The sequence below is a fragment of the Lynx canadensis genome, chromosome B3 (assembly GCF_007474595.2).
Source record: "Lynx canadensis isolate LIC74 chromosome B3, mLynCan4.pri.v2, whole genome shotgun sequence".
In the NCBI taxonomy this organism is placed as follows: Eukaryota; Metazoa; Chordata; class Mammalia; order Carnivora; family Felidae; genus Lynx; species Lynx canadensis.
Genome location: NC_044308.2, coordinates 118,266,399 through 118,292,746, shown reverse-complemented (window position 1 = coordinate 118,292,746; position 26,348 = coordinate 118,266,399). Strand labels below are relative to the sequence as shown.

General features: G+C 39.1%; 1 protein-coding gene across 3 annotated transcripts in view; it reads right to left on the bottom strand.

Annotated features, from left to right (window-relative positions):
• The window catches only part of PSEN1 (presenilin 1), a 72,094-nt gene that overhangs the window by 12,979 nt on the left and 32,767 nt on the right, over positions 1 to 26,348 (bottom strand). For all 3 annotated transcript variants that reach the window (XM_030319490.1, XM_030319493.1, XM_030319491.1), the window contains 6 exons: positions 24,764 to 25,014; positions 21,691 to 21,832; positions 15,702 to 15,769; positions 14,181 to 14,401; positions 9,240 to 9,338; positions 180 to 266 (listed from right to left, as the gene is read on the bottom strand). In XM_030319490.1, the coding sequence (XP_030175350.1) occupies positions 180 to 266; positions 9,240 to 9,338; positions 14,181 to 14,401; positions 15,702 to 15,769; positions 21,691 to 21,832; positions 24,764 to 25,014 (868 nt within the window). The remainder of the gene's footprint in view (positions 1 to 179; positions 267 to 9,239; positions 9,339 to 14,180; positions 14,402 to 15,701; positions 15,770 to 21,690; positions 21,833 to 24,763; positions 25,015 to 26,348) is intronic.

Genomic DNA, 26,348 nt, shown 5'->3' with positions numbered 1-26,348 from the left:
TCTGAACTCCTTAAATATTTATCTGTATTTATTGGATATTACCACAGCTTTCAGGAGGTGCTCAAGAGTCCATGAACAAAGACAGAGGTTAAAATCATTGCTTCTTAGCTCACTGTCAGCCAATATAACAGGACAATGACCCAGAAAAAACAGGAAATTACCAAATAAAAGTCACCTACTTTGTGCATTACAATTGGAGTTTTTGGATACCTTCCTTTGGGCTTCTGGGTCTCCTTCTGCCATATTCACCAACCACACCATTGTTGCTGTTGGGAAAGATAAAAGTCCAGATAAGAACTTTAAACACAGAAAGTATGTGACTAGAGAACAGGCCATTATCTTCCTACACAAATCACCAATCTTCTTAATGTTGCCTTAAGTATCTTTAACAATCAGAAATAAATGCAGATTAAAAACCATAAAAGGTTTTCTTTGATTTGGGCAGATTAAAGAAAAAATCCTAAAACTGAGCATTTACTCTAGCTTCCCAACTGCAGCTGCTATTGTAAAACAGTTCCTCATTATTTCCAGTCCCTGCAAAGTAACCAGAGAGAAAACTGTTCAGGCCAGTCAGACTCAAGCTGGACTAGCTGAATTTCCTAAAACAGTGTGAAATCACTGATGAAAATTACTTATTGGAACTAAATCAGAGAACAAACCAGGGCTCACAAAAGCATCAGATGATCATGATGATTCTAAGGATGACTGAATAAGTTTCTTTCACATTATGCCTCACTTCTGGATTTTCAATAATGCTAAACTACATGATATACAAGTATTAAAAAAAGGTTAAAAGCAACAAACATAAAGGGGATAGTCAACTGGCTTATTCTATGTCCCTTCCATAAAAATAACATATATATCTATATAGATCTAGGTATATACACACATCTCTGTCACATTTTAGTTAAAGGACAACATGAATACTTTAAAATGGTGCTTCTCCTATATTGCAGGTGGGTTAAAAAAATGGTATAGCTCCTATATAGCTCCTCTTGAAAGAGAATTTGGTAACCTCTAATAAAACTGTATGTGCCAAAAAAAAATGAAATCTTGCCAGTTGCAACATGGACGAACCTAGATGTTTATGCTACTACACTAAAATAAATGAATAAACAAAACAAAACAGAAGCAAATCCATAAATACAGAGAACAAACTGGTGGTTGCCAGAGGGGAGGGTGGACGGGGGATGGGCAAAACAGGTGAAGGGTATTAAGAGGTACAAACTTTGAGTCATAAAATAAGTCATATGGATATAAAGTACAGCATAGGGAATAAGTCAGTAATATAAGAACTTTGTAAGGTGACAGATGGTAACTATACTTACCACTGTGAGCATTTCATAATGTGCATAAATGCTGAATCACATCTGAAACTACTACAATATTGTATGTCAACTATACTTCAATTAAAAAAAAAAACTACCTGTGCATTAACCCTTTTATTCAGGAATACCACTTTTGGGAAATATCCCCAAAATACACTAACAATAATACAAAAATACTTATAAACATGTGCATATAGGGCTATAGCAGAAACCAAATGCTAGCAGCAACCTGAGTCTAATCTATGGTCACAGTAAGCAATTTTAAATAAGACACTTGGCATCTATGAATTTCTGGCTTGTTGTCACTGATTTTATAATTATATCCATGTTCCTAATACCCTTAGGCTTTCTGAATAACAAATACACAACCAAAGAAGCTGAAAATTCTTTTTTTTTACCTTTTTTTTAATGTTTGTTTGTTTGTTTATTTATTTATTTATTTATTTATTTTAAGATTTATTTTTGAGAGAAACAGAGACAGAATGCGAGTGAGTTAGGGGCAGAGAGAGAGGGAGACACAGAATCTGAAGCAGGCTCCAGGCTCGGAGCTGTCAGCACAGAGCCCAACAGCGGGCTCGAACTCATGAGCTGAGCCAAACTCACGACCTGAGCCAAAGTCGGACACTCAACCGACTGAGCCACCTGTTTAATAAACAGGTGTCCCTGTTTATTTATTTTTGAGAGACAGACACAGAGCATGAGCAGGGGAGGGGCAGAGAGAGAGAGGGAGACACAGAATCCAAAGCAGGCCCAAGGCCCCAAGGTGTCAGCACAGAGCCCGATGCAGGGCTCAAACCCACAAGCCAGGAGATCATGACCTGAGCCAAAGTCGGATGCTCAACCGACTGAGCCACCCAGGTGCCCCTAGAAGCTGAAAATTCTATAACAGCTACACTTTCTTGTTTACTGAGGCTTCAGGATTTTAAGGTCAAACAAGTTTCATTATATGATAACCCAACTAAGTGGTCAAAGTCAACATAATCCAGGTATGCAATACACTCTTAAATTCAAACCCAAAGAAGAGAAACTCTGTATAAGGCTTATGAATTTCTGTAGCCTTCTTGGCAATGAAGGTAGCAAGTATTTATTTGATTTTCTCAATGCAAGTATGAAAAAATATAACAACAAACTCTTTTGTTTTAACATTTAATAGTACCATGGAGGGGCGCCTGGGTGACTCAATTAAGCATCCAACTTCGGCTCAGGTCATGATCTCGCGGTTCGTGAGATCAAGCCCCACATTGCGCTCTGTGCTAACAGCTTGGAGCTGGAGCCAGCTTTGGATCCTGTATCTCCCTCTCTCTCTGCCCCTCTCCCACTCGCACTGTCTCTCTCTCTCAAAAAATAAACAAACGTTAAAAAAAAAATTAATAGTACCATGGAAATCAGGTGTCAGCAAACTTTTTCTATAAAGAGCCAAATAATAAATGTTTTGGGCTTATGGGTCACATCTAGTCTCTGTCACATACTCTTCTCTTTTCTTTTCTTTTTTATTAAAACTGTAAAAACCACTCTTGGCATACAGGCTATACAAAAACAGGTTGTGGGCCAGATTTGGCTACAGGCAGTAATTTGCTAACCACTGATGTAACTTATCATGAACAGAATATGTAGTTGTTGAATTAATTAATATTACTAAAATAATATCTAAAAACCCACTTCTGAATCTTTTAACACCAAACATCTCAGATTAGAAAAATATGCAATTTTAAAAATTAACATAATCTAAACTCCCCCAAACTGATATGAAATCAAAGAAATGTTTTGAATGAAATGATCTACCCTCAAGAACTATTAGCCTCAGTTTTTGATAAGCTACCAGAGTAGACCACCTCTACTAGGGAAGAATGATTTAGTTCCAAAGCCAGGTGTACATTTTTCCTGTCAGAATGATGGAAACAGAAAACAAAAAAATGCTGCTCACATTTTGTGAGGATAAGATGCTTTTGCAAACCAAATATCATTAACTGGGGAAGAGTATAGAAATGCAAAAAAGGATTGCTTTTTTTAAAATTATTTTCTTAATGTTTTTTATTTTGGGGCGGGAGGGACAGAGAGAAAGGGAGACAGAGAATCCCAAGCAGCTTCCAAGCTGCCAGTGCAGCCTGAGATTGATGCAGGACTCGATCTCACAAACCGTGAGATCATGACTTGAGCCAAAATCAAGAGTCAGATGCTTAACCAACTGAGCCACCCAAGCAGCCCCAAAGGACAGCATTTTTAAAGAGCAAATAGTAGGGGCGCCTGAATGGTTCAACTGGTTAACTCAGGTCATGATCTCACGGTCTGTGGGTTTGAGCCTGCATCAGGCCCTGGGCTGACAGCTTGAAGCCTGGATCCTGCGTCTCCCTCTCTCTGACCCTCCTTCACTCATACTCTAATATAAAACAACAAATATTAAAAAAAAAAAAAAAAAAAAAAAGAAGCCCTCTCAAACTCAGTGATTTATAAAATCCTCATGACAAATTTAGTATTTCATGAGAACAGATGCTTTCTTGGACCTGTCTGATATACACAGAAGGTAAAGGTTTATGCTTAATGTTTTTCCACATATGTTGAATTACTGTTAAAATATCTTAGAATGTCAAATGTTATGCAGACTTGAGTTTTTAAAAATGTGACATGCAAATGATATTTTAAAACAACAAAGTAAATGCTTATTTGCTGTATAAAATCAGTATGTATGTTTAATGTTGTGGCAAACTGAAAAACCACTGCCAATTCTTCACCCCTCCTGCACCCATGCTCGTGCCATGGCTACTGTGAACGGCATGTCGTTCTCCTCCTTTTCCTGACCTGGGGCTCAGCTATGTGGTTTGCTTCAACCAATGACATGTGGAAGGGGTGACGGCATGCTAACATCGAGCCTAGGCCTTCAAAGGCCTTGCTGCTGCTCTGTCGTTCCTCTAGCCAGTAAGAACAGGTCTTCGAGGAGCCCACTGCTGGAAGAAAGGGAGCACGTGGAGCTGGGCTAGAACAGCCAACTCAGATCAGCTCAGTGAATCAAACCACCTGCAGATATGGGGGGGAGGGGGGGCGGGGCGGTGATAAGTGACTCGTATTTTTAAGGCACTGAGTTTTAAAGTTTTAAGGTTTCAGTTTTAAACCACCTTAAATGTGTCACCACATTATTGTGACAGAAGCTAACAGTAGACAGAACAGTAAAACAATGTAAAATTATGAAAACACAAATAATAATTTAAAAACTCAAAATCCCTCCCCTTTGACATCCATAATTAACTTTTTAAAAAACACAAGGGACAATTAAAACTCTACAAGTGGAGAAAGGTATAAAGAAAAATATAAAAGCTACCAAATCTCTAAATCCCACCTCTCAGAGGTAAACACTACTAGCCTTTTGTCAGTTTTTAAAAAGTATCATCAGGATTGCATGTATACAGACTTCCATAGACAGCTCCTTTCCCCTACTCCTCCCACAGGACACTGCATTACTGCTTTCAATCTTGCTTTCTGTTTTTAGTATGTCATCTTTAACATTAAAAAAAAACACACAACTGGACATATACAGAGCTACTGCATTTTTTTTTTTTTGAAAGAGAGAGAGTGAAAGCGAGCAAGCATGCTAACAGGAGAGGGGCTAAGAGAGAGGGAGAGAGAATCTCAAGCAGGCTCCAAGCCCCAGCACAGAGCCCAACTTGGGCTCGATCTCACAACCGTGAGATCATGATCTGAGCCAGAATCAAGAGTCAGATGCTTAACTGACTGAGCCACCCAGGTGCCCCACTGCCTCATTCTTTTTAATGGCTGTACAGTTATCTATTTTATGATTGTACCATAATTATTTGCAAGTGTTCCCTTTGATGGATACTTAGGTTACTTCTAACCAGCATTCATTATTAACAGTTGGTGGAACATTCTGTATGCACAAATATAAAAAACATAAATGGATTTTTATTTCCAGGAATAACACATAAGAAGCTCACACCCAAATGTGATTAGGAGTAAAATGTTCAAAATGTCATCTGTTCTTTTCTGCTAAAAAACACAGGAAGCAGATGATAATAAATTTATACTGGAGAAAGAGTAACACAATGATCCTTGCATTCCAGACAATGGGTTTCTTAACACTTTATCAGACTTCTCTAGCTACAAGCACAGTCCCCACCTTTCCACCTCCCGCAAGTGACCTCACATCGAGTTCACAAGAAGATTAAGGTCAACTAACACGTGCTCTCAACTTTACCTGTATCTTTCACTATGTCTCACTACCCTCTGCATTTCCGTCTTCCTTTTTCCTTCTTTCCAGGTCTTTCCCTGTTCTCATCTAATTCCTCTTCCTGAACTCCTAGAGCAATTTCTACCTGCTTTGTTGATAACCTTGTTCCATTAATCATTCCTTCTTGCTGGTCGTTTCAAAGGCTTTCTCCACAGGCTCCTTCCTCTCAACCTTAGAAACACAGTTACATCTTCTGTCTCCTGCCAACACCTTTCCTCAGACCTGCTTTCCTCTCAAGTCACCACTGCCCTGGCTATGAGACAGGAATCTGCAGCAGTAGGTGATGTGTACTGTCCCAACCCTCCTGCACCACCCATTCTCTGGCCACACCATCAATTCCACTGCCAGGATCGGCAACAGCAAAACAGACACACTTCCTTCCCTTAGGAGCTATTGCCTCTGGTCCTATCACTCTACTGAAATGCTCTCTTAATTGCCACTGAAGATGTCCAAGGCACCCAAATCTATATGGTTTATTTAGTCCTCATTATCTTTGGCTTCTTTGTAGCATTTGACATTCTCTCCTTAAAATTGCTTTTCTAATAACCCAACAGAATAACAGGCAAGAAAAAGAAAAAGCCTACAAGGATATGTATCATATTGATTATAGGGGTAACTGCTAGTAAGGTATTATGATTGGGGATGATAGTTAGTGAAATTTTGCTTTATCTACCATATTTAATATTTTCCAGCATAATCAGTTGCACAATTAAAACTTTTGAAAACATGTAAAACAATACTATACCCAGTCACAAAATAAGAAATATATATAGCTAAGAAAAACATGAAAAAAAGTCCAAGTCCAAATAATCACTAATAGTTATTAGTTAATAACCCAAGATGCAAAATAAATAAGAGGTTATTTTTTGCCTATTTGTTTCACTCACACGTAATAATGAAGGTATAACGAAACTGGTACTTTAACACTACTAAAGGAAATATAAACGGGTATAGCCTTTTTAGGAGGCAATTTGGATCTATCAAAATTTAAAGGCATACATCTTTTGACTTAGCAATTCCATTTTTAAAAAAAATTTTTTTGACGTTTATTTATTTTTGAGAGACAGAAAGAGAGAGTGTGCGCACCTGAGGGGGGAGGGGCAGAGAGAGAGGGTGTAAGGGTTAAATTGTAGTGTAGGGCTAACTCGTAGCTTGAAAAATAACAGCTTTGTTCTGACACTGAAGGTCAAGAGATAACAGCCTTGCTTTTACTCTTGTAAATTATGCTTGGTACTCTTGTAAATCAGGCTTTACCAATGAAAGAAACAAAAGCTCAAAGAAAAGAGCATCAGAGGCAACGTCAAGGAGATCCACTGGTTGCAACTTAGCGAAGAAAGTCTAAAATAATCACCTCATCTCGGAACTGTTTCTAACTCATGTGGGAACTGTTTCTAACTCATCTGGGAACTGTTTCTCTGTTCTGTTCCCAGGTAATGATAAAACTATGTGATCAGCTTTAAAAACTCTGTACCCTGGCTGTTTGGGGCCGCACTCTGATCAAGAATGTTGGTCCTGATCGGACAGCCTTGCCTCTCATTGCAATAAACTTTGTTGACTGTCACTGGTGCCCGTAGCATTCTGTTTCAGGAGTCGTGTGGATGCAACAAGGGAGACGCAGAATCTGAAGCAGGCTCCAGGCTCTGAGCTGTCAGCACAGAGCCCAATGTGGGGCTGAACTCACAAACCGTGAGATCATGACCTGAGCCAAAGTCGGATGCTTACCCAACTGAGCCACCCCAGCACCACAGCAATTCCATTTTTAAGAATGCATCTTACAAAAATATTCACAAAAATGTATGCTCTCTGCAAGCACTGTTTGTGACAGAAAAGAAATGGAAATGATCTACAGGTCTACCAATAAGGACACCTATTTCTGAGCATCTATGTAAGAGAATACTATGTAGCCACTTCACATACTGACAAGGAAAACAAGTCCTGATACTCGTTTTTGAAGTGGAAAGTCCTGGCTATTCCAATTGTCTGATATTTTCCTCTCTTTAATTGTTGTCTCTTCATTTTCTCGCTCTCTAAACACAGGAGTTGACAAAGTTCTCTCCTTGACAACCTCTCCTCATCCACTTCTGTCTGAACCACTCATCCACTCCCAAAGCTTCAACTACCACCGCCACAATGACCCTTTCAGTTCTGCACTTCTAATGTCAACCTTTCCCCAAGAACTAGCACTTTGCTTCTACACTTCTGGTGGAAATTTCTCCCTGGATGACTCAGAGGTCCCATCAACTAAATAAGATATGTGCCCAGACAAAACTAAACATTCCTCAAACAAGAGAAATGTTTCATCATCACCTTTCCTTCAGGCTTAAGACGTCTCTCATCGGTTGCTAGGAATTACCTACTAATTCTACCTCCAAAACCTCTTGTCAGTCCTCTCCCTTGACTGCCATTCCCAACACCAAAATTCAGACCTTCATCTCCCACCTAAATTACAGCATTATCTGCTTAGTTATGCTTCCCATTACCTCAGTTTTCACTGCTCCCAATTCATCTTGCACAATGCTGCAAGCTTATAAAGCCACAGCTCTGATCACATTTCCCTTGTGCTCAAGAACCTTTGTGATTCCTCAGTGATCACATACAGATATCTAAGCCAGACACACAAAGCTATCCTTGATCTTGCCCTAATCTGCCTTCTTGCCCTAATCTGCCTTTCCAATTTGTACTCCGTGTTCTAGTCAATCTGAACATCTGAAATCTGATAAAGATGCCCCATTCTTATGTCTCAAAGACAGTCTTGTGATAAACCCCCTTATGGAATCAACTCTTCCATCTGTGTTTGCAGAAATCCTACTATCCTTAAAAGGTTCAATCGATCCAAATGCTATCACATCCATGAAGCCTTCCTGATCCCCCAGCCAGGTTTTTCCCTCTTCGAATTCTCTTGACACTTTGTGCCACTTCTGGATCAGGTAAGAACGCCTTGGATGTTGCTTATTTATACACTCTAAACTGTAAGCAAAGGAGCTTTAAGGAAGGCAAAGTATCTTAAACATCTTTATGTCCCCCACAGTGCTCTGGCAGATTTGGTCAAAGCCCAAATGCTTATGTACCAAATGATTAGGAAGAATATGACCCCAAAATAACAACAAGAGGGGCAAACAGATTGTGAAGGAACAGTACCATTCTTTCAATGAATTAGGGCAAGCTTCACTGGCAGTAAGTGTACATAACAAATGCTCATTCTTGACATACGAGACTTTAAATGAGAACACTGGCTCCCCATTCTCTAAATAGTTCTTCTTCTCTAAGTTTATTTATTTTTGAGAAAGAGAGGGTGAGCTGGGGAGGGGCAGGGAGAGAAAAGAGAGAATCACAAACAGGCTCTGCACCATCAGCATGGAGCTCGATGCAGGACTCAAACTCACGAACCATGAAATCATGACCTGAGCTGAAATCAAGAATCGGATGCTTAACTGACTGTGCCACCCAGGCACCCCTATTTCTTCTAGTTCTGTATCTATTGAAAACTGTCTTGAACTAGGTTCAAGTGGAAGACAATAGTTACCAAGGAAACAGGAATGTGTAGAACTTCCCTTAATGTTAGCTATGCTTTTAAAATGAGAAAAAGTACGACGATAACGACCACAACCACTTGTGTTTGAGTTCCTATAAATTCTAAGCTGATTACTAACTTAACATTATTCCAAAATACTTACAGGAGTAAATGAGAGCTGGAAAGAGAGTTTCATTTCTTTCCTGAGCTGTTTCAACCAGCATACGAAGTGGGCCTTTTGGACACAAAACAGCCACTAAATCTAGAAAGAAAAAAAAATTATTTTTAATCTGGAAAAATATATCAGCTCAACTTGTAAATGGGTCTGCTAGGGAGGAATTAACCAAGGGAAAAGGGGTAATGTCTTATTTAGAGGGGAAGATGTTGAATGAATATGAAATAAACAGCAGGTAAACTGGTGGGGGGGGGAGGGACAACCTAAACAAGATACACAAAACCATACAGAAGATCCACGTAAATTTCATTTTGGTTTTGCCTGCTAGTTGGTTAACAGTGTATCATTACTGAGTTCTAGGAATAAGTCTTCCCAGTTTGAAGAAAAGAGGCAGAGATAATGACAAGATCATTATTTCTGTTTATTGGAATTTCCAATTTCCAATAAGCAGAAACAAAGACAAGCCATTTCCAAACAAATCTTATCAGGAGCCACAGATGGAAGCTTTATACTGAGAGGAATTTAATAGAGGGGATTACTCCATTTTTCAAAATATGGAGAGTAAAAGATTCATTCCCTCTCCTTTTTAAAAACAGTATAGGTACTACTTAGGGATACTTGAAGTAAGAGGGAAGTAAATTTAAACAACAAAATAATAAATCTTTGCATGAGAAACTTTAGTATTTCTTTTGTTCTCCTGTCAAAAGCATTTCACAATATGCAAGCCTCAGAATGCATGTGGAGCTGAAAAGTGGCTTATTTCATAAAAATAGCAACTCAGAGAGGAGGAGATTTGCCTCAGCTATTTTTAATTCTCTTTCCATCAACTGCAATTTTTCTTACATTTTCTGTGCCATAAAAATTCAAAACACAGAAGTACAGAAAATTTCAAATATTTAACACTATTAAAAAGGGTAGCTACATTTGTCAAGGAAGACTTGACAGCTTGTGTTGACACTGTCATCATTCAGATGCATTTAAGTAAAAAAAACCCTCACACCAGCAAGTGGTCATGTCTCCTTTTATACTACTACCACTAATATACTAAATCACACAAAGAATTCTCAGCTCTCACTGCTTCCACTTTGATTTGTTTTGAATGACAAAAGGGAAATTTGCCGTGCTCTGAAATAATGAGATTTTCAACCTGTTTGAAGGGGCTGTGTCCTGTAACTATCTCGGTTTTATGACATGCTGCCCCTTACAGAATCGCTAAATGATAAACTCCCTTATTTTTAGAACAATTAAAGTGACTTAATTTTGTTTAAGAATTTTTAGAACCTGTGTGACAAATTAAAAAATCTTCTGACCTTATAAAAAGGGAGTTGAGAATCACTAAACGATGGATACAATCTCTTAAAGGAACTCAAAGCTCTGTAGAAATAATTTGTATCATGTATGGTAGAAAGAGGGGTAAATGGGAGAAATAATGTAACACAGTAGAAAGCATACTGGACTTGGGATTCAGATTCTAGATCAAACACTGTAAGCCTGGGCAAATACTTTACTTCTCTAAACTTCAGGTTTGTTAGCAGTAAACAGGAATTACTGCCTTGATTATGGGATTTTATATTTTGAAAAATAACAGCTAACATTTACTGATACTGTTCTAAATGTATTATATGTGTTTTTTCATTTACTCTTCACAATAACTAAGATTTAGGGGTTGAGCATTGTGACTAATAACAGACGGCCAATAACTGATAGGAGAGGAGCCTGGTTCTGAACCGAAGGCAGCTGCCTCCATAAGTGGCACTCTTTGTTTTTGGACATAAAAAATAGCACCAGACTCATTATTACAATTCACCTGTAATGTCTACTGATAGAAAATGCCATGTTCCATTTAATTAAATTTTAACTTGCTTGTGTATGTCACAACGGTGCTCTGTGAGGCCTGTAGCCTGGGGCTGGTAGGAATGGTCAAAGTCCCACTGAAACCCTTGTTCAAGAGCCCAGCATTGTGTACTTTTACAGGTGAGATAGTCACTATTAACAATGTCTGGAACTCCACAGTGGATAAAGTGAGGCCTAGACTGTGGCTTTAATTTGTACAGAGACATGTGCAACCTTGATATATATTCTGGTTATCTGTGAGGCCAGAGATTCTCACAGTTATTTTCCTTAAAGAGGAAAACCTTGGATAAGTAATTGCTGTTGCTACCATTGGTGGAACCAGATGACTACACCATTGGCAATGGCCCAGGCGTCTGTAAAAATGCAGAGATGAAGTCACTTGTTGGCTAGGATAAGATGATTGGCTAAAGTTCAGCTAATTTTGCTGCCCTCTGGATCCCACTCTCTGATCAAGGATGTCTGGGTTAGGGAACGAAAAGAAGGAGCTCTTTAGTAAGTTTCATCACGTGTAACTTTGATGCTGTCCATAAGGTGTACAAACTCCCACTGCCGTCCACTCGTTTGTTCCCAAAGGGCTTCCCAGGTAGCCACAGGTCTGAGAGAAGGGTGACCTCTTCTAGCACCCTGTCAACCAGCAGGGGACTAAGGATAGAAGGGGCCACCTCTCTTGTAGGTGCAATGCTCCAGAAGGCCCAGATTTGGCTCTATCCTGTAGGTAACATTTCTGTCTTAGCAGGGAGGCCCTGGTAGTTGTCTTGAACTTGCAAAATGCTGCCTCCATGACACACAGAAAGATATGGAGCTCCACAGGTTCAGGGCCTGTGAAAAACTTTTGTTTCCAGGAGAGCTCAATATGTACTCTCCAACTGCCACTCTAATGGTATATAGCAGGAGACTGAGGAGGGCAGTTTCTCACACCAGAATCCACGGGCAACTTCTGATCATAAGTGGTCCAGAGATTTCAGGTGTGAAGGGAGGTTGCCAGAGCTTCTACAGTGAATGATTCTCTGGAGGTAGGGAGAGGGGACATTAAGGGAAGTGACTGTTCTATTACAATTTGGAGATTATTAGAGCCCTTTATTATAGGAGGCCCCAATTCAAGATGGGCCAATTTGTTATTAACAGTATAAACAGGCTTAGGTAAAATTTGTAAATGAGGGATAGGTTGCCTCCAGATCCCAAAAACGCCTAAAAAAAATACGGGGCTTATTTTAACATTGTGGATATAGGGAGGCTCTGTTGCTATTTCTTGACAGTGTCAGAGATGTAGAAGGCCTCAGTGTGGAGTTATTTCCAGAGACTGTACTGTAAGCCCTGGGTAAGTGAATGGGGTAACTGCTGAAACATCAGCAATGTTCTGGTCTCAAGGCTGTCAAACACGATAGCACAATGAGAACAGAGCCCCCTGATCTCCCAGGAGCCAGTTAGGGAACCAGACCCCTCTAATTGCCTAGCAGTCCTCGAAACTGCACATCTTCCCTACATGTTTCCTGTAAACACCAGATGTGTGTTTGGTCTACGTCTGGAGGCTCTTTGGGTTTTCCTCCCATGTTTTCACATTCTTTGATGTTTATACCTGGCGAACATGAAATAAAGACTATGTGCAGTTCGGTGCTGCTGCTGTTTCACCGGTAGAGGCAACCCTGCACATCCACTCAGTCTAATAAGCGTCTGAGAACTTTCTCTTCAGTGCGCGGCTACACCTCAGCCCACCAAATAATTTTCAGGAATTCAACTGGGGTGGCAAAGCCTTGTACTATGTATAGGCAATGCCCACCCCATTTTTTTTAGCTCCTTTGTGAATATTTGTGTATCTCCAATGAGTATGTCAAATGAATCTCTTCAGAGGATAATATCATCAGTGTGATGTTGTATCTGTGCTCCTGGAGAAAGCTGGATGTGGTTAAGATCTAGACAACAAAAATAATACGCAACGGTTGCACTGCTGAAGAATTCCATGAGCAGCTAGGTAAAGATCTAGCATGTGTCCCTTTGAAGGTGAAAGCAAACTGCAGCTGTTGAAAGGCAATGAAGAACATATTAGGAAAATCTCTGCAAAGTATTTACCAGCTGCTGATTAGATGGGAGCCAGAACTGGCCAGAACACAGCTATGCAATAATAGATGAGTACTCTGCAAACCATCAAGTACTGTACAACCTAAGATCATCACGAAAAGCACAAACAATATATGACTTCTATAGTTCTAGGACTGCTCAAATATGAGAACAGAACCAAATTAATTCTATTTCCACAGACTTTTTCTTTATTAATCAAGTGGGGATGGTTAGGATTCCTACTACAGGTCACCTAACATTTTAATAAGCACTTGAATAGCAATAAAAGAGCACTGTCTAATTATAATCAGAGACCACATGCTGACCTCTGAAAATGGATCTCTTTTTGGCTTTCGTGCAGGGCGACAGCCACGAAGTACATACCTCTATAGCTGCTTTTGTTATTCATGGCAACGGCACATTCTGACTGTTCAGCACCCATGTCACACTGGTTGTTCATGAATCTGAATCTCACACTGCCCACATACATTTTATTTTTAAAAGAATAATTCTACCCAGGTTACCTTATAAGAAGTAGGTAACCTAATTTTGATTTTAAAAACCAACTGAGCATTTTATGTGTATAAAGTACTCTGCTAGTGTTTTTCAACATATGTTCTGAAATCTTACAACTCTGGGAAGCATCGTTCCCATTTTCCAAATGAGGAAACGGAAGCTCAAAGAGTTTGAGGCACTTTCCTAATGTCACAAAGATACTCAGTGCTAGAGATGGGACTTAAATCTGAGTCCTATAGACTTCTAACCAGAAGTCTATGGATCCTTCCACTAATCCATCACTGGGTTCAACTGGGGGGCACTCAGAAAACATTTTTAAAGAACTTAACCTCAAAACAATGGAGATCTTTATATGAAAAAGATACTATAGCTAATTACTTATTTACTGAAGAGCTATGGGATGTAACAGTTATCACTTTCCTAAGTCAAGATAACTGGAAAAGGAAGGGAAACACACCAGTGAGGTACTTCTGTGATGAACAAAATGTCAGTCTTGAGTTTTACCATATACTGAAATCACAGCCAAGATGAGCCATGCTGTCCACTCTGGGAGGTACTTGATAAATACCAAGGCCATGAGGGCACTGATCATAATGAGATATGCCTGCTGGAGTCGCAGCGGCCCTTTCCAGTGAATGGCAATCATTCCCACCACACCAAAATTCCAGATCAGGAGTGCAACAGTAATGTAGTCCATGGCAACATTGTAGGTTTTAAACACTTCCCTGAAAAAAATTAAACAGAAATCTAAAAAGATTTATATATAGTAATTTTCATCAAAGCATTGTTTAGAACTATGGTTCCCCCAAATTAGATATTCCTATCTCACCTTCATATTTTCATATCTTATATCAACTGTGCTATTAATAGTTTCCTTTATATTAGTTCACTTTTCCCCTCAAGTTGAGCTTATTTCTTTTTCTTTTTTTTTTTATTAAAAAAAAATTTTTTTTAATGTTTATTTGTTTTTGAGAAGAGAGAGACAGAGCATGAATGGGGGGAGGGTCAGAGAGAGAGGGAGACACAGAATCTGAAACAGGCTCCAGGCTCTGAGCTGTCAGCACAGAGCCTGACGCGCGGCTCGAACTCACAGACTGTGAGATCATGACCTGAGCCGAAGTCGGACGTTTAACCGACTGAGCCACCCAGGCACCCTTATTTATAATTCTTTGAAAGAGAGAGAGTGAGCACAAGCAGGGGAGGGACAGAGGGAAGGAGAGAAAGAGAATCTTAAGCAGGCTCCACACCTACCACAGAGCCTCTGACATGGGGCTTGATCTTACAAATATGAGATCATGACTTGAGCCGAAATCACGAGTCAGGTACTTAACCAGCTGAGCCACTCAGGTGCCCCAAGCTGAGATACTGATTTAGGCTCAGGTCATGATCTCACAGTTTATGAGTTTGAGCCCCGTGTTGGGGTCCGCACCGATGGAACAGAGCCTGCTTGAGATTCTCTCTCTCCCTCTCTCTCTGCCCCTCCCCTCCTTGATCTCTCTCTCTCAAAATAAATAAAAATAAACTTTAATATTTAACTAAAATAGATTAATTAAAAAATTAAACATGTGGGGCGCCTGGGTGGCTCAGTCAGTTGAGCGTCCGACTTCGGCTCAGATCATGATCCCACAGCTTGTGGGTTCGAGCCCTGCATGGGGCTCTGTGCTGCCGGTTCAGAGCCTGGAGCTGCTCTGCATACTGCGTCTCTCCTCTCTCTGCCCCTCCCCGACTCGTGCGCACTCTCTCTCAAAAATAAAGAATGATAATAATAAAATTAAACACGCAAAATAAATTTTACAGCTAGGACATATGATGTTATCAAGAAATTTAGTGTAGCCATTAAAAATATACATATACATAGATATTTTACAATACTAACCAGCCTTATATATACCAGGTACAAACTATATATAAAAACAATTATAATTTAAGAGTAATTCATCAACAAAGTACGTGACTTTAAGTCACAGTTATATAGATCAAACAGATTTAATTCCTGAAAAACAGACCAAATATTTCACCACTTACCCCAAGTAAATGAATGAGAAAAAGAACAGCAACAACAGAGATGAAATAATAAGCCAGGCATGGATGACCTAGAAAAGAAAGCAGTTCAATGTAACTGACAGATACCATAACCCTACAAAAAGGCAAATTTCTTACTTCAAAAATAATGTATTATTTCTGTATGTGTTATGCTTTTCAAATGGCGGAACTCAAACTGATTTTGGGATCAGTGCATACTTCTATTAGAACTCTTTGGTGCTGAACTACTGCAGAAGAGAAAATTCAGCAAGACATATACAGACCTTGTTCCTCTACAAATATATGAAAATTAAAAAAAAATTTTTTTAATGTTTATTTTTGAGAGAGACAGAGTGCAAGTGGGGGAGGGGCAGAGAGAGAGGGAGACACAGAATCTGAAACAGGCTTCAGGCTCTGAACTGTCAGCACAAAGCCCAACGTGGGGCTCAAACCCACGAGCTGCAAGATCATTACCTGAGCCAAAGTCGGACGCTTAACCAACTAAGCCACTCAGGTGCCCCAGAAATATGTGAAATTTTAAAAAGAATACAGTCTAAAATGAATTACCAATTCATTTGACTTTTGGGGAACCAAAGGTCCACATTTAAACTTTAAAGGAGCAATATTTTCAATGGAAATTTTTTGTGGTATTTCTGAAATAAATAGAAAAAAACTGAATACAATAAAATTGAAAATCAGATATTCCATTAGGTGACTTATATATGGATACATTAACTGTATTAACAAAAATAAGCCTTTAAATTATATAACCATTTGATGAAATATTCAGAATCTAAAGTTTCAGTAAGTATTAGAACACTTTCTATTTTATTTAACATGGTTCATTACTAAGTAGTAATATTACGAATTCTTTGGAACACTTCTAAGTCCATCATCATGCACAATTCATACAGCACTATACAAATATTAGTCACTATTACTCATGTACAGCTTATGAATATGAGAGAGAGAATCAGAATTTGACTTTTGTCATCTGTTACACAAGATGAACATTTTAAATGTTAATTTTATGTAACAGGTGTATTTGGGAAAATACAATACAACCCAGGGAGCCTGGAGATTTTAAGAACAGAATGGAGAAGCACAAAAAAAACCTGTCAAGTAATTTCTAACCAAATTGAAATTATTTTGAGGTGGATACACCCATTATATGCTTCAATCTTTCAATGAAGCTTACTGTTTAATGACAGAAGTTACTTAACCAGTAAATTTTCCAAACATAGTCTCTTACCAGAGTATTATTTTGTCTTCATTAAAAAAAAAAAAACTCCCACACCCACCTCCCAGATCCAGTTGTTCCAATAATCAGGCTCTAAGCTATCAAAATCTAGTTGTGATTAAAATGTATGTTAGTTTTTCTTTCTCTTGTGGTTCTGTTTTGATTACCCAAGGTGATCTATGATTGTCAATGCCTTTGAAAGACTTCTGCTGCCTCTTTTTCTTTAGAACAACTTTATAAAATGGTACAATTTGGGGAAAAGTCAAAAGAATGGCTTTACATGGAAGCTGGTATTCCTTGGACATCTGAGTATTCTAAACTGACTACCTGAATACAACAAACTTAATTTCTAGTGTTCTTTCACAAAAATTTCCCCCAACAATGTATTATAAAAAATTTTTCAAACATACAGCAAAGTTTAAAGAATTTCACAGTGAATATCCAGCTACCATTCACATTTTGCTATATTTGGCTTTGCAGCATTTCTATCCAGTTCGCCATCTATTAGTCCTTTTTACTTTTAATACATATCAAAGTAAAGTGAAGACACCTATACACTTCCCTCTGAATACTTCAACTTTAGCAAAATAGTCTAAAGGGAGCCCTTCCTCTGGTTGGTCTGCAGAAAACCCAGTAAAGCTGAAAGAGCAAAAAGCAACCTCCTTGAGGGCTTCCCAGTCCCTCATGCTCCCAAGTCTCAGCTACAGAAATAATCCATTACAAAACTAAAAAGTTATATAAAATATTACAAAACAGAAGAGCTTTAACAAGTGGAAGATGTACATTGGTACCCCGTATTAAGTGCTGAATTAAAAAGCAGGAGTAAACACTGAATACTAGAAATTCTCATCTTTCTTGAGATAAGCTCTTTGTTTTTTCAGCAAGGGAACATGGGGGCATTATTTTAAGAAAGCATTTATCTGAAAAGAAAAGCAACATATATGCATAATATTGAGAAGATAAACACTAAAAGAAGGAAACAATTCCCACTGATTGGGGACAAAGTTGTTAATTAACTTTTTTTTTTCAGGTATGTTTTCTGTCTGCATGTATAAAGACCTTTTAACAATATTAGAATCAAGTAATATATAGTTTAATATTCTGCCTTTTAAAAAATGTTTTAGTTTATTTTGAGAGAGAGCGAGCAAGCAAGAGAGGGGTAGAGAGAGAATTCCAAGGAGGCTCCGTGTTGTCAGTGCAAAGCCTCCTTGGAATTCTCTCTCTGCCCAATGAGGGGCTTGATCTCATGAACTGTGAGAGATGACCAGAGCTGAAATCAAGAGTCGGATGCTTAACCAACTGAGCTACCCAGGTGCCCCTTAACCTTTTCTTATTTATTTAACCTTTTCTTATTCCCAATTTCTTAGGGAATTACAATTTCCAATTTTTTCTCAATTGTAATTTATGCTAGGATAAATATCTTAGCACGCACATATTTTCCTGCATTTCAAATTCTTTATTTCAGATATATCATGAAAGCAAAATTATGGAATCAAAGTGTACAGACTCTTATTACTGACTATTGATATATATTGGCTTAGTGACTTCACACACAAAAAAGCCTGTATTAATCTTTACCAAGTCAATAGGTGAAATGTATCAATTTGTTATTCTAATGTTTCTTGTTTTTCTATTGAGGAAACATATATACACATCTGTCTGTTTCTCTCCTGACCATCTACATTTCCTTTGTAATTCCTGTGGCTTGGGTTTCTAAAAATTTACAGGATGTTCCTAATTTTTTTTTTATAAAGATTTCATTTTTTTAAAAAGTAATCTCTACACCCAATGTGGGGCTCAAACTTACAAGCCAGAGGTCAAGGGCCACATGCTCTACCAAACAAGGCAGCCGCCCCTACGTAGGAGCCAGGCGCCCCTACGATGTTCATAATTTTCTTAATAGTTTGAAAGGGCTCTTCATATTGTAAAGATATTAGCCCTTTGTCTGTAATAATGGTTTTTGGTCACTAATGTTATGATTTTCTGAATTATTACCTGAATTCAAAGCCTCTTCTGATGATGACTAAATAGCACTTGCCCTTTTTCTAGGACATCAGGTGGTAAAACAGGCTTTTTTTTCTCATCTTGCAAAAATCCCTAGTTCAGCTTTCCTGTGCTAAAGGCTCTGAAAGAAAAGAGCCATGCTTCAGTGTAGAACAGCAGGCATCTCCTCTAAACCCTAAACTAGCCAGGCCGGAAATCATGTGCTTTTGGTAAGTTATATAGTTTCATCTATAACCTGATATGTATGTAATAATTAACTGCCTTTTCAGTTTCTACTTTTTTAAAAGTTTGTTTGGTCTTTTAGCTTCTTGTGCTTCTCACAGACATTGCACAACCAACCACTGACATAACAAATCTTCAGGGTTTATTTCCAAACAGGTCCTGGCAAGTTTCTGAATTTCTGACTCAAAAGCTCCTTTTATTTTACTCTAGGAATCAAAGTAAACAACTTGTTCCTATAGAATTGGCTGTGCCTGCTAAGACTTGAACTTAATATTAAAAAGCAAAACAAAACAACACCCATGAACGAACAAATGTAGAAATGTGGCTGAAAATAAACCCTTGCATACTTTCTAAAAGAGTTACATGAGATGTAACTAAAAGATGCACAAAACTGACCAAAAACGTATCAAGAGAGGTTCGAGGTGCCATGGAGTAAAAGCACACCTATCCTGTCTCTCCTGCCAAACGCAACCATAAAACTTGGAGAGAATGCATGCGGCTGCTAGGTGAGGACTCTGAAAAGTGAACAGAGTTAGGTGGGCTGGGGAATGAGAAATAAGTTGATCACTTTTTCCCCTCCAGTACTATCCTCCTCCATTAGAATTCAATGCAGCTCTGACTGGGCATTAGCAAGACAGTGAGAGCTCTAGAAGCCTAGTTCTGGAAAGGAACAGGAAAGAGGTCTCCTAACAAAAAAGAGAATGCAAAAATATCAATTTTGGGTTTTTCCTTTCACCATTCTCTCACATTCAGCCCCCAAAGAATCCTGTGGGGGTGGCAGTGGGGGTTGCAGGAGCCTAAATTTCAGAGGGGAAGTTTCCTCTGTAACCTGGAGGAGCTGTACGTCCCAGAGAGTGGGGCACATTGCACTTGTTTCATTTCTCTCTGTCCTCCCACTTTGTGGCCCCATCATTGGTAAAACAAAGCCCCATCATTGGTAAAATAAAGTCATTTCTAGCTGGAGGAATGGAAAAGGGAGGCCAAAAAACCCAAAAAGTACCAGGGAGATCACAGAAAGGAAGAAGCTTAGGAAAGCAAACTTTTAAAGCTGTTATGAACTTATTGGTCCTTCCTCAAGGTGTACAGGTGTGGTTATGACCCTAAACAGGATACAGACTCCCCATAAAACGCAAAGAAGAAAAGTAGCATGTAATCTAGATAAGAGTCACAGAGTGAGTCCAGCAGAGCAGAAACATGCACCTAGTAAGTAAACACAGGCAGACAAAGTTATTGTCATGAAGATACTTAAACGGGGAGGAGAATGCTTTGCAGCAAGGGTTTACATCATTCGCTCTTTGGTTTTCTGAGTATTAATGACACTTGCCATCATCATACACACCTGTCTTCCATCTTTTCCACTTGCTAACAATGTCAAGACTACAGATGGCCAACACTTAGGTTAACACTCCCACGCACTCAAACTTTCAACAAGCAAGGTTAAATTCTGCATAATTTTAAAGTTCGTGAACACTGGAAAGGTATTTGATCTTACTAAATACCAGCCAAATGCAAATTAAGGCATTTTGTTTCATCTATAAAAATTAAAATTCAATGCTGGTAAATGTAGGGTAAGACATTCTCATTCTCTACTAGTGTTAAGTACAAACTGATACTATCATTTTGAAAAAGGAATTTTGCACACCATGATGGTTAAAAATATGTAGATAATTCATCCCTGAAATTCTGTGTCTAGGATTTTACCCTAAGGAAATAATGTGAAAAACTGAAAAAGCTCCACAAAGACATTCATTGTTTAGAATAGCAAAAAACTGGAAACAACTTAAATGTCCAACATCAGGGAGATTAGGGAAAGTAAATTACAATACGCTCATTGAGTCAAATGTTATGTAGCCTTTAGACATATTTTCTGAGAATTTATAATATGGAAAAATGCTTATCCCAAAGTAAAAGTTAAGAAAGGACACATACTGATTATACATTTTATCTTAACCATGTTAAAGAATATACAGAAATAAATAGAAGGAAATCGAGTAGACTTCAATATTTGGAAAGTTATCATTCATTTCTTTTCTTTGAGAAAGACCCTAAAGGCTCATGACTTATAATAATTTGTGATTTTTCTGAGGCACGCATCTGAAATATGTGCCAGGTGGCAAAAATTCAAGAGTGAATCCCTTAGATAGCAGGTGAGCTAAGTGGGCAGAGGCTGGGAGTGTTGGGCCTGTGTCTTTCCCGCACAATCTCCCCTGCCCTTATTTCCCAAGGAAAGAACTAGTGCTCCTGCAGGAGAGATAGTATGGGAATGGATGGCTCCCAATACAGAAGTGGGAATATAACCAGTCACCAATGAGTTTAACACCAGGGTCTGAAGGAGGCTCTACTGGCCTGTACTCAAGAAAATCTGAAAATTAAAAATTAAATTTTTAAAGTTAAACTAAAAATTAAAAAAAAATTAAAACTCAAAATCAAATCAGTTCTACAACATAAGACCCTTTTGTACAAGACAGGAAAACCCAATCACAAAAAGAACATGGTAGAAACCAAAGCTCCATATCTCACGCTCACCTTATAGCACCTGTATTTATACAGAACCACCAGGAGAATAGTCATGACAACAATGACGCTGATCATGATAGCAGCATTCAGAATTGAGTGTAGGGCTCTCTGCCCCACGGTCTCGGTGTCTTCTGTGAATGGGGTATAGATTCTGTAATAAAACAAAACACAAAAGCCCCAGGTCAAACCACATACCCTCTCCTTGTCTTGTTTCTTTGATTCAAACTGGTATCTTTAAGTGACCTTTTTTCCATCTCAGCAATCTAGCCAAGAATTTTAGCTAAGAAAATTAGCTATACTTTAAAATAAGTGCTTTAGGGTCGCCTGGGTGGCTCAATCGGTTAAGCATCTGACTCTTGGTTTCAGCTCAGGTCCTGATCTCATGGTTCATGAGATCAAGCCCCACGTTGGACTCTGTGCTGACAGTGCAGAACCTGCTTGGGACTCTCTCTCTCTCCCTCTCTCTCTGCCCCTCCATGACTCCTGCTGTCTCTCTCTCAAAATAAATAAACTTCAGAAAATAATAAGTAAATAAATAAATAAATAAAGTGCTTCAAGATAAAAAGAGATATCCAAAATATGGAGAGGTGGACTTCTGTGAACCAGACACTGGCTCCATCTAGTGGATGCTTTATATTGAAATAATTACTCCTCAAATGTTATTTCTCCATAGCTTATTAGCAATTTGTTAAAGAACTGGGTTCTGCCATATACCGAGGCTACAAATAGTTGTCAGAGGAAGAGGGCTTATAATACAGTGGCTTACAATTATTTTTTTTCACCTATAGGAACTGTTCTGATACAATATATCCATCTTCCCCTTGGTTTCTCATTCACATAAACATGCTTTTATTCCAGGTCCTCAGTCTCCCAGCTAAAAGACTTTTTTCTGACTTCTTTACAGTTACGTGTGGCCATGAGGCTAAATATGGTCAATGAGTTATAAGCGGATATGTTGTGCTTAACTTCTAAGAAAGGCGTTAATTCTGCTGAGATGTCTTATATCCTCTTCTCTGCCACTCCTTCCTGCTTCCTGTTGTCTGATTTGAAGCCTAGAGCTCCAGTACCAATAAGGAACCTTGAATAACATAAATGATAGAAGCTAAAGGAAAAGGAAAGAAGACTGAATCCTTGAAAAATGTGAAGTCACTATACCAATCTGGACTGAGTACCCAATACCACTCTCTGGGAAACAGATAAAATATGTATACCATTTAAACCAGTTGTTTTCATTTCCTGTAACAGGGTCAGGCAACTTTCTGTAAAGAACTAGAGAGTACACATTTTTTAAATTTTATTTTATTTCATTATTTATTTTAGAGACAGAGAGTGCAGGCATGGGTGGGAGAGAGGGGAAGGAAGAGGAGGAGGAAGAGGAGGAGGAGGAGGAGGAGGAGGAGGAGGAGGAGGAGGAGGAGGATGGAAGAGTAGAGCTTAGGTAGCTAGAGGGTAATCGGCTAGGAGAGGAGGATTTCGTGTCGAATGAGTAGTTTGATTCGGAGGCGTCTATGGTCTGTTCGTCTTACGCTAAGAAGTCCTCCCCGCCTAGCATACCGACGAAAGCAGAATACACATAAGACAATAGAGAGAGAGAGAGAGTCAATTTTAAGCAGACTCCACACTCTGTACAAAGCCCAATGCAGGACTCGATCCCATAACCCTGGGATCATGACCTGAGCTGATAGCAAAAGTCGGGATGCTCAACTGACTGAGCCACCCAGGCACCCCAAGAGAGTATATATTTTAAATTTTGCCATATGGTCTCTGTTCCAACCACTGAACCCTGCCATTGTAGTATGAAGTCAGTACGAAGACAGCCATAGACAATATATAAATGAATGAACATGGTTGTGTTTCAGTAAAAGTTTATTTATAAAAACAGATGGCAGGCGGATCTGTCCTTTGGACTATGGCTTACTAACCCTTGTTCTATAACATGTAGCCCAAACTAACTCTAACGTATACAGATAATATTACCTAGTCTCTTTTGGCTACTGTCTCCAATCCCTGCCCTTTACTCATTATCTTAGCGTTTCTTCCAAAACATTACAAGTTTGGCTTTCAGAACACCACACAGTTCGCTAATTTCAAATTCCAAAATTCACTTAAAACTCTGTTTGAGCCCAATGGGAGTCCCTGAGACAGAACTAGGTGAATCTGAAAGCATTTTTCTTAAAGGTAAAGGGGTCGTACCAACAGCACCAGAGAATCAACACAACAGTCTCCCAAGAGTCTAGAGAATGCCAGCTTGTATTAATTCTTCATCCTTTCATTTAACGACTTTTTACTGAGCATTTATTACATAACTAGCCCTGGACACTAGTTGCCCTCATAAGCCTTACAGTATAGAAGGAAACCAGGCTTTAAATACTGTAAATAAATAACAGATTTGCATCTTGTGACAGGTGAAAAAGAACAGGTTGCTATGAGAAAGAACATCAGGAAGGACCTAATTCTCTTATAAGGATCAGGGCAATTATCTTTGAGTACTTAGACATTTAAGGGAAGATGAGAAAGATGAGAGGAATTAATCCATCGAAGTTAAAAAGGAGGAGCACCTGGGTGGCTCCATAGGTTGAGCATCTGACTCGGTTTTGGCTCATGTCATGATGATCTTGCGATTCATGGGATTGAGCACAGAGCCTGCTTGAGATTCTTTCTCTCCCTCTCTCTCTGCCCCTCCCCCAATCACACACACATATGCTCCCTCTCTCTCTCTCTCAAATAAATAAACATTTTTTTAAAAGCCAGAAAAGGAAAGAACCTTCCAGCAGAACAATGGGACCAATGGCCCTGAGGTGGAAAAAAAATCAATATTCAATTCTTTACCTGCTCAATTCCAAATAAATTCAGCTCTATCCAGTGATACCATACATGAAATAAAATTCTATAGCTCTCATTTTCTCTACTTAAAGCATCAATAATCACCCCTCATTATCTCAACTGCTTCTGGCTGTCCGAGAGAATGAACTCTCTAGCCTTTGCGTCCCTTCAGAGCAGAGGCCACCAAAGTGATAATGACACAGAATGAAGAAAAGCCGTATCAGCCTTGAGAATGATAAAACAAAACACTCATACATACAGCTGTCCATCCTTCCGGGTATAGAAGCTGACTGATTTGATGGTAGCCACGACCACCACCATACAGAGGGTCACCGGGACAAAGAGCATGATCACATGTTTGGCGCCATATTTCAACGTCAGCTCTTCATCTTCTTCTTCATCTTGTTCCACCACCTGCCGTGAGTTACCCTGGGGTCGTCCGTTAGATAGCTCAGGGTTGCCACGCCTCCGCCTTTCACTGCTATGCTCAAGCCGTTCTCTACTGTCATTCTAAAAGCACAAGAGGAACTATTTTCAGTAAGTCAGACTCCCCAGAATCAAGGTATTCTATATTAAACACAGAAAACATAACAATTAGACCTGAGATTAAGAAGAGGCCCATCATTACTTGAGTTCTGAAAGTCTGAGGCAAAAAGAATCAATTCACAAGAGATGTGCAGTTTAAAAGTCTAGATTTTATTCGCCACTGACCAGTGAAGGAACCCAGGTCCTCTCTCTCACCTGGCTCTTAGTTTACCTCATTCTCACCCTCCATTCTCAACCTAAAGCAATTGTACTCATCCTCTGAGGTTTGGCTTAAAAACTGACACCTGCGTGAAAACTTTATTTCCTAATGCTTACAAGCACAGTAATCTCACCTTTCTCAAAATTATAAAGTGCTTTCTATCTGAGGTTTCTTTCATACCAGTTTTACAAGGAACTGTCTCACCTTCTTAATTTTAAGTAAGCTCTACACCCAATGTGGGGCTCGAACTCATGACCCGGAGATCCAGAGTAGCATGCTCCACCGCTGAGCCAGGCAGGCACCCTTCACCTTCATTATTAATAAGATTTAAAATCCCTGTGCTGGGGGCACCTGGGTGGCTCAGTCAGTTGAGTGTCCGACTTTGACTCAAGTCATGATCTCATGTCTATGGGTTCAAACCCAGTATTGGGCTCTGTGCTGACAGTTCAGACCCTGAAGCCTGCTTTGGATTCTGTCTCCCTCTCTCTTTGCCCCACCCCTGCTGGCGCTCTGTCTCTCAAAAAATAAAACATTAAAAAAAGTTAAAAAATAAACAAAATCCTTATAGTGATATACAAGGGATCTATTTCTTACAATTTCATGTAAATCTACAATTCTCTCAAAAAATTTACTTAGGGGCATGTGGGTGGCTCAGTCAGCTGGGCGTCTGACTTTGGCTCACGTAATGATCTCATGGTTTATGAGTTACAGCCCTGCATTGGGTTCTGTGCTGAGCTCAGAGCCTGGAGCCTGCTTCAGATTCTGTCTCCCTCTCTCTCTGACTCTCCCCCACTTGTGTTCTCTCTCTCAAAATAAACATTTAAAAAAGTGTACAAAAATTATTTAAAGGATTTTTAAAAATCTTTAGAGAGAGATAAAATTAGGCCTTATACAATTCTGATACCCCTCACCTTGCCTGTATTAGAGGGAACAATAAATATTTGATGAATGACAGAATAAAACTAGAACCTTCCTTAGATTCTACTTTCCTCAGTCTCTTAATCTAAACACTATTTTCATCCTTGTCCTGGGTTTACCCTTTCTTACTCTTCAAGTTCAACTTCCTTTTTGTTATCATTGTTCATATATTTTTTAAATT